The sequence below is a fragment of the Mycetomoellerius zeteki genome, unplaced genomic scaffold, assembly GCF_001594055.1.
Source record: "Mycetomoellerius zeteki isolate Tzet28-1 unplaced genomic scaffold, Tzet1.0 scaffold158, whole genome shotgun sequence".
Lineage (NCBI taxonomy): Eukaryota > Metazoa > Arthropoda > Insecta > Hymenoptera > Formicidae > Mycetomoellerius > Mycetomoellerius zeteki.
This window is the reverse complement of record NW_017256532.1, coordinates 655555-663661: the sequence shown is the minus strand read 5'-3', so window position 1 is coordinate 663661 and position 8107 is coordinate 655555. Positions and strand designations below refer to the sequence as shown.

The window sequence follows — 8107 nt, the reverse complement described above, 5'->3', positions numbered from 1 at the left end:
GATGACCAAGTTAGGAAAACGCTTTGTTTATATTTCACAATATATGGTTACAATAGCTTTCCTTGAGTAAATGGCGACACAATGATGCCACTTTTAATAACGGAAGTATGATATATACTTTATTGTCTTATTAAATCTTTATGCGTTAATTAACGTAAAATTTTAATTTTTAATTAATCAAATAATTTTATTGATATAAATATCTATTTACTTACTGTGTCCAGAAGCTCGATAATTTTTGCGAAAAAATACCACCAAGCGCCTCGTGATATCTGTATATTAGACATATAATATTTAGAAATATTATATACTTATTAAAATGGGTAAAAATTAAAATTAAATTTAATATTGTTAAAAATTACAAAGAAAATATTTACCTTCATTTGTATGTTCGTGTTTTGTGAATGAAGTGAAAAACGATTATCATATCCATGAGTAGGGAACAAGTATTTAATATCGACGTCTAATGCCTGAAATCGATGAATATTTTGTGTATATACAGATTATAATTTATATTAAAATGTACGTGACAAACTGATAGTCTGTTAAATCATTTTCCATTTAATTCTTACATGATATTACTTGATTTTTATTTTATTGATTTCATTTCATTTTAAATACGCTATTGGCCGGTTGTACTTGTATCAAATGCACGATGTAAACTAGGCCAATAGTGTTGTATGTGCAATGTGCTGTGTGCAATATTGTCGTGTGTGCAATGTGCTGTGTGCAATATTGTCGTGTGTACAAAGTGCTGTGTGCAATAATGTCGTGCGTGCAATACGCTGTGTGCAATATTGTCGTGTGTGCAATGTGTTGTGTGCAATAATGTAGTATGTGCAATACGTTGTGTGCAATATTGTCGTGTGTGCAATACATTGTGTGCAATATTGCTGTGTGCAAACGAAGCTGTAGGCAATCGTTTTGTAGGCACACGGAGCTCTCCCTTTTGAAAAGCTTTCAAGATACAAGAAAATGTAATGAAAAATAGGGGGTTCCATTTAGAAAACTCGACGTGACCTTGACCTAACCTTGGCGACGCCATCCAAGGTCAAATCAATGGTACCTTCTTATGTCCCCCTCCGAACCATACAACTTTTGTTTGTAACATTTTTCCGTTCTATTATAGTTTTCGAGAAATCGTAATACATTATTTAAAATGAGACATCCTGTATATTATATATACACTTAAAAAATATTAATTAAATAATTTCTAATATCAACACAACAGCAGAAGTTATAAGTTTGAATAATAATATTGAATTAAGTATCTCTCTACAGTAATTATATCTTAAAGCTACGCAAATATACAGCTAATATAATTGTATAATGTCTAAAACGCCAAAAGAGGCTATTTTAGTGGTGTTTTCAAGCGGTTTATATATAGCACTTTTTAAATAAAGAAAATTAAACATAATAAAAATTTGCTGAACGGGATGTTTAGATATTATGACATTTTTTCTATTTTTAAATAACAATGAAATAAATTAATATAGACTATAAAGAATTAAACTTACCAAAGTTGTTAACCAAATACTGAAAAGTACTTGAAATGCATTATATCCAATCATGATGGCATTTAGCTCAAAAGCTGGTCTTTTTTCCATCATTTTTGGACCAACTTTTAAAACAAATAGCAAATACGCACCAACAATACATAACATAGGACCTGGAGATTCCATTAAAGGCCAAGAATCTACCATTGGATCTGTTGTAAACAAATATAATTTATTTTTTACAAATTTTTAAAAAGTATAATGTTTCTTTTATGTATGTGTTTATTTATAACAATAGATGTCTACCAAGTATAATAATAAATTATGCACATTGCAATAAGATAAAAATGTAATACTTTTGAAGCTTTCACGGGTATTTTCTTCAAAAGTGTCAAAGGGTTTTCGGATTATCGCCGTGCCATTGCTAATGTCAAACGTTTCGTAAACCTTGACTTTCACTTCATCAGAGCGAGAAACGCACTGTATTATATCAAACCCTTTGGCACCTCTGAAAACAGCGTAATAATTATGGTAAATCGTATTATTGGAATATTGGTAACGTAAAAATAGTTCGTTAAACACAACCTATAGAAATCAGATTGACCAGCAATTTAATTCGTGATATCACTGCGGTTGTTTAATAGAGTTTGTGTTTTCAAGATCGAAAAATTATTTCGTCGCGCATTTTAAAGGACTACTTACGTATTATATAAATTCACACAGAATTATACAAAGCACTAAAAATTTAGTTAGAGACTGTTTAAGGCATTGATGATTTTTATAGATGGCGTTTCTCACAAATACGGTCTTAATAAAATTTAATATTGATATTTTGTTAAAGTTTACTAAATATATGACATGGTTCGTATTGAAATGTAAATACAAAGATGAAAAGGCGGAAAGAACATTTAAGATGTCAGTTTAATAAGAAATGCATACATTTAGTTCATTTTAAGAAGCAAAACGCGTGTTTTGACAACATAATTGAGTTCTTTTTAGCTGTTGCATATACGGTTTAAAATTTTTTAGAATAACAAGTAGTTCTTGTCACACGCGTCTACAATTGATGATTTTGATATATTCCCTGGCAAAAATAAAAATCGGAGTGTAAAGAGGCCTTTACGCTTCTTTTAATTTCATTGTTCCAATTTTCGTCTCCTAGAAGTTTCATTTGCACTTCTATTACTCCCCCCTATACGTTTCGATTTACACTCTTATTTTTATTTTTGCTATTTTGCTTCATATGATTAGTCGCGCAATTCACTTGATTCTTTGTATTCCTTATATAAAGTTAAAAGCAATTAGATCATACAATTAATTATAATAAGAGTTAAGTTTCTTAAGTATTATAGAAAAATTTAGCTGTGTATTGAACATTATTGTATTAATGTATTGGACATTATTAATGCGTATGACTATCTAGTAAGCTGTTGTCGTTATTTTGATATTAAAATGAAGTCTGTTGTTTTACGTACAAATAACAAATAACGTCAGCTTGCTATCTGGGTATACAAAAAATACATTGTGCTATTTTGGTACAGTCATACAAATTACACAAAATTTATTATAAATATATTTTATAATATATAATATATTAATACAATTATATACATAAATATAATATATAATATGTAAATACAATTTAGAATATTTTACAAGTCTTTAATTTAGGTATTTATGAAGAAAAATATTCTTTGTAAATTGATATATATCTTATAATAAATTTGGTATCATTTTGTTAAAAAGAAACTTACCTTTGACATTTTTTAGAACTTCATTATAGTTGCTAACGACAAGTTTTATAAGACTAGTCATGTTAGTGATGTAATTTTCAGAAAATAGAGATGGCTCTTGATATATTCTATTTATCAGAAAATCTGAAATGATTCAGTCTGAAATATAAAAGAATGTAATAATACTTCAATTTCATTTTTAAACAATAAATAACACAATTAAGGGAGATAGGAATCGGCGCGGAAGACGGTGTGTAAAATCAATACAGTCAATTTTAAATAAATTAATGTAATGTCATGAACGTTTCGGCTCTAGATTTGAGCCATCTTCAGCAAGGAATATAATCAATTGTAAAATACATGAAAATTAATCAAAACAATTAATCGCATTAACCACAATTTACCGAAAACACATTTACCGAAAACAATTTGGTTATAAAATTAACAAAAAAGTAAAATATTTTAAAATATATGCAAATAAATATATATATATTCACATAACTTCTGCATATAAGCTGCTCAGTACTAAAAATAATACACGTAATATAAAAAAAGCTATGGATTAACAGTATAGCTACAACCGATTATCAAATAATTATTTTAATATGAAAACCTCAAAAAAAAAGGTGATGAGTAATCAATATCCATAGAGAGAGTCACATTAGCAAAATGCCATGGTATTGTTTAAATTTGCATAACTCAAAATATATACAGTCAAATAAAATATTAAATAGGAAATAACACACTCAAAAATACATTTATTCATGTGATAATACGCTCAAGTTTAAGAAAAATGAGGGGGGAAGTAGGTATAATTAAATGTTAAAATGTACCTCAGAAACGTTTCAAAATACTTGAAAGTAAAAATGCGTTATAATAAGTGCTGGCTATTGGTAATATTAGTGTCATGGTGTAACGGCGAGCTACTGAACTAATAATTCCATAAGTAATCATTAGGATTCGCTACATAATAGCGGAGATATTAAGGGAGGCCACAATATATACACTGGCTATAATACCAGGCTATAATACTGGCTATAATACCTTCTCCCCTATTAATTGATAAAAAATATATTTAAAAAACGATTAGGTTATATTTCGTTAAAATGAATGAATAAAAATCTAGTTAAATTTTTATCGTTACTTCTACCTTAACACTTTAAACAATTTATATTTACAAAATTAGAAAACATTTAAGTCTTTATTTTTATGAGAATATATACAAAGTTCTCAAATTCACGAAAATACCATAGAAAGAAGATGCTTAAAAAAATAAGTTTATATAAGTATTTGCAATTTATCGTTCCGCACACTAGTTTTTAAGATATATAGACTTAAAATTGGCTAATTAATTGCATATTACATTGCTCTTACGGTCTAATAAGATTCTTATTAATTATAGATTACAGTTAACATTTATTACTTATTACTGGTAAAACTCACAGTTGTTTGCAAATTATATTTTATCGTCTTATAAAAGTTATAAATAATATTTATGTACTAACAACCGCAAATTATCAATAATATGATAATTTGAATGTTCGCATGAGCGACGTTTTTTTGTGAATTTCTGCAATTTACAAGCGTGAATAACTTCACAAAAAGTTTTTACCATATATAAGACATTGATAATGATTCCATTAGTGTTGAAACGTCTGTATAAGTGTTTATATTTAATATGTTGATCATTGTTTTTTGACAATTTGTAAAAAAATTTTATAAACAAATATTATAAATTAAATTGTTACAGCAAAACATGATACGTTAAGAAATAAAAAAACATAATCAAACAATTATTTAAAATATGCAAATAATTTATTGAAGATACGTAAATAAGGATGTGATAAAAGACCAACGTCAAGGTTGAAAATGGACACGTAACAGCGCAAACATTGTATAAACTGAATAGTAAATTTTGAAAGTTAAAGATAAAAGTAAACGTGTATAAACGGTTGTGATATTTTTGAAATAAATAAATAAAAAAATATAGAGTGGGCAAGCAACGAAATAAAATGTAGAGAAAGGTTACCGATACTGACATACACACTGAAAAAAATGCATGTAATTTTACATGGAAATTACGTGTATATGACTGGAAAATTATCTAAATTACATAAATATGCTTGGAAATTTACTGGAAATTGTAAATTTCCAATCATATTTAGGTAATTTTCCAATCATGAACATGTAATTTCCATGTAAATTACATGCAGTTTTTTCAGTGTAGATCTCCTAAAGCGACATCTTCTTATTTCTTAGAAATTAATCTTTGTACCTTATTAATACTAATAAAAACGTGATCTGTTTAGTTAATTAAAGAAGTATAAACTCATAATTCATATATTTGTGGCTTATTTCTATACCAAATCAACTAAAAACAAATTCTATGAATCCGAGAAGAAAAATTCTTACGGTGTTCTCTTGCAAATTGCGTAATTAAAATAATAGTGACTGTATTATTATTAATATAATGTCATTTTAAATGTTTATAGTTTCATAAATTAGTTTTCTTTACAGAATAGAATATATCTTTATTTATAGAATAGGAATGTTGGCATTATTGCCTACTATGTCAGTTTTGGAGTCTATTTTGTCAGACGCTCATTTTTGCATAACTTATGATAAACTTAATTATTGCAAAATTGCAAACAGTATTATAAAAACTGCTTATATTATCTGATAGAAGACATTTTTTAGTTTGTATTTATGTTTTTGAAGTTGTATTTTTACCTTTTGTTTAAGAAATATTGTCTAAAAACAAAATAGTATGTCAGTGACCTTCGTCTACAAAATCTGCGTGTAGTTCGGCGGCGAGAAAGACTTGAGTTCGGGCAATAAAATTGTAATTTTTACAAAAGGAAAAGAAAATGTATCAAAAAGAAATCAAGTCAATAATGAAAAATGATGTATAAATATTCTATAAAAACGCTTGATATGTTAGATCTAATTTAAATTTTCCACTTTAGGAACTTAGGAGATGGCTCCTTTTACCTACAGCACATTTGCCGATAAATTGCCGATATTATTTTTTCGTTTGCCTACATCGCTTTTGCCGATATTTCGTTTATGGCACAAAAATTATTGCCTATCGCTCGATTGCCTACAAGGCACTTTTGCACACAAATAAAAATTACAGAGACGAAATTACATTTGTCTATTATGTTGCCTACAGACCGATTACTTACATGTATTATTGCTACAACTCGATTGTCTACAAGCACTTTTGCGTATAAATATAAAATTAAAGTTAAGTAAGAAAATAATTTGTATTTTGAAAATAGAGAATTTGTGTTTTAAAACAAATTCTTTGTTTTAAAGCAGAGAATTCGTGTTTTTAAAGCAGAAAATTTGTGTTTTAAAACAGAATTTGTATTTTTAAAGCAGAGAATAGTACATGTAGGCAATTAAGGGGATGCTGGAGTCTTCTTTTTTACCGATAAAGCAAGCGTTTATGTTAAAATGCTAAAATGTTTAAATTTTCTACGAATTAGTTAGAGTGAGTAGGAGCTTATATGGTAGAAGGAGAAGGCATGCGATAGCGTTTGGCTTCAAGGCTAACGCGCTTAAACGTAAGCGTATAGACGTAAATTTCAGAAAATCTATATTATTGACCTCGATCAAGTTCAGCCGTCGCTCCAGCATCCCCTTAAGCTGTAGGCAATAATACATGTAGGCAAATACGATTTCGTTTCTAAAATTTTTACTTGTGCGCAAAAGTGCATTTAGGTAATCGAGCTGTAGGCAATAATTTTTGTGCGCAAACGAACTGTCGGCGAAAGTGATATAGGCGAACGATACTGTAGGCAATCGATTTGTAGGCAAACGGGATCTTCCCGGAACTTACACGCTTACGTCGAAACGTAAGCGTGTAAGTTCCGGGAAGATCCCGTTTGCCTACAAATCGATTGCCTACAGTATCGTTCGCCTATATCACTGCCTATATCTTGTCTGTAAACAAAATTTTCGAGTACACCTAATACTTGCTTTCAATCTGTCTTTTTTTTGTTGTCTTGTCAAGTTAAAATTTTATGAACTATATTGGGCCGAGGTGTACAAATTTGTGTATACTGGTGTATACATATGACTATAAGGTATCATAAAAGGTGATATATAATACTGTTTGCTTTTGAAAAATCTTGTGGCATACATTGAAAGAAAAGATTGCCTGCTGCAGCAAATTAGATGATAAAATATGGCACAACATTTTTAATTGGCTGCAGCAGCCAATTTTTGGTTGAATTAGCCTATCCGCAATATCAATATAGAATTTTGATAGGCTTATGCAAAAATTGACTGCTGCAACCAATTAAAAATGCTATGTCATATTTTACCACTAATTTGCTGCAGCAGCCAATCTTTTCTTTTAGTGTAGGTATCATTAACTAAAAATTTCAAAATATTAATTTTTGGTAGCATACTCACTTTTCTTTAAAAAAATCGAAATCTTGCCAGATTGTTAGTTTCACAAACTCAGAAACCTCGTGACCGCGACCTTCTGCCGAAATCGGTACGCTTGAACAAGGAATGTCGAGAAAGTTCGATTGTGATTTGCTTCACGGTTTCGATCATCGATGAGAAGAGAGACGCGTCCTACCAGAAACTGATCGTGCCCGATGCTACCAAGAAGACTGCTGCCCAACAAACGTGGCTTCCACAATCCCCACCGTAGAATCCCTCTACTTACAATAATTAGTGGTAAAAGGCCAACGGCGATAATTAAAAATGAGGATGTGAATCTATTATTGAGAAAGTCACATAGTTTTATCGATTAGATTAGTAAAATGAAAATAGGAGAATGAAAAAGAGATAAAGAATACATAGAAGAAATATGAGGAGTCTGCACGAGAGTCGTAAAAGGTGAAAATAGTAAAAAAGACG

General features: G+C 29.3%; 1 protein-coding gene across 1 annotated transcript in view; it reads right to left on the bottom strand.

The window, feature by feature from the left end:
• Positions 1-7879, bottom strand: part of bond (elongation of very long chain fatty acid james bond protein) — a 10267-nt gene extending 2388 nt beyond the window's left edge. The window contains exons 1-5 of the mRNA XM_018445286.1: positions 7652-7879; positions 3251-3388; positions 1518-1708; positions 378-470; positions 216-272 (exon numbers count right to left, since the gene is read on the bottom strand). Of these exons, the coding sequence (XP_018300788.1) occupies positions 216-272; positions 378-470; positions 1518-1708; positions 3251-3311 (402 nt within the window). The 5' untranslated portion in view covers positions 3312-3388; positions 7652-7879. The remainder of the gene's footprint in view (positions 1-215; positions 273-377; positions 471-1517; positions 1709-3250; positions 3389-7651) is intronic.
• Between the last annotated feature and the right edge of the window lie 228 nt (positions 7880-8107).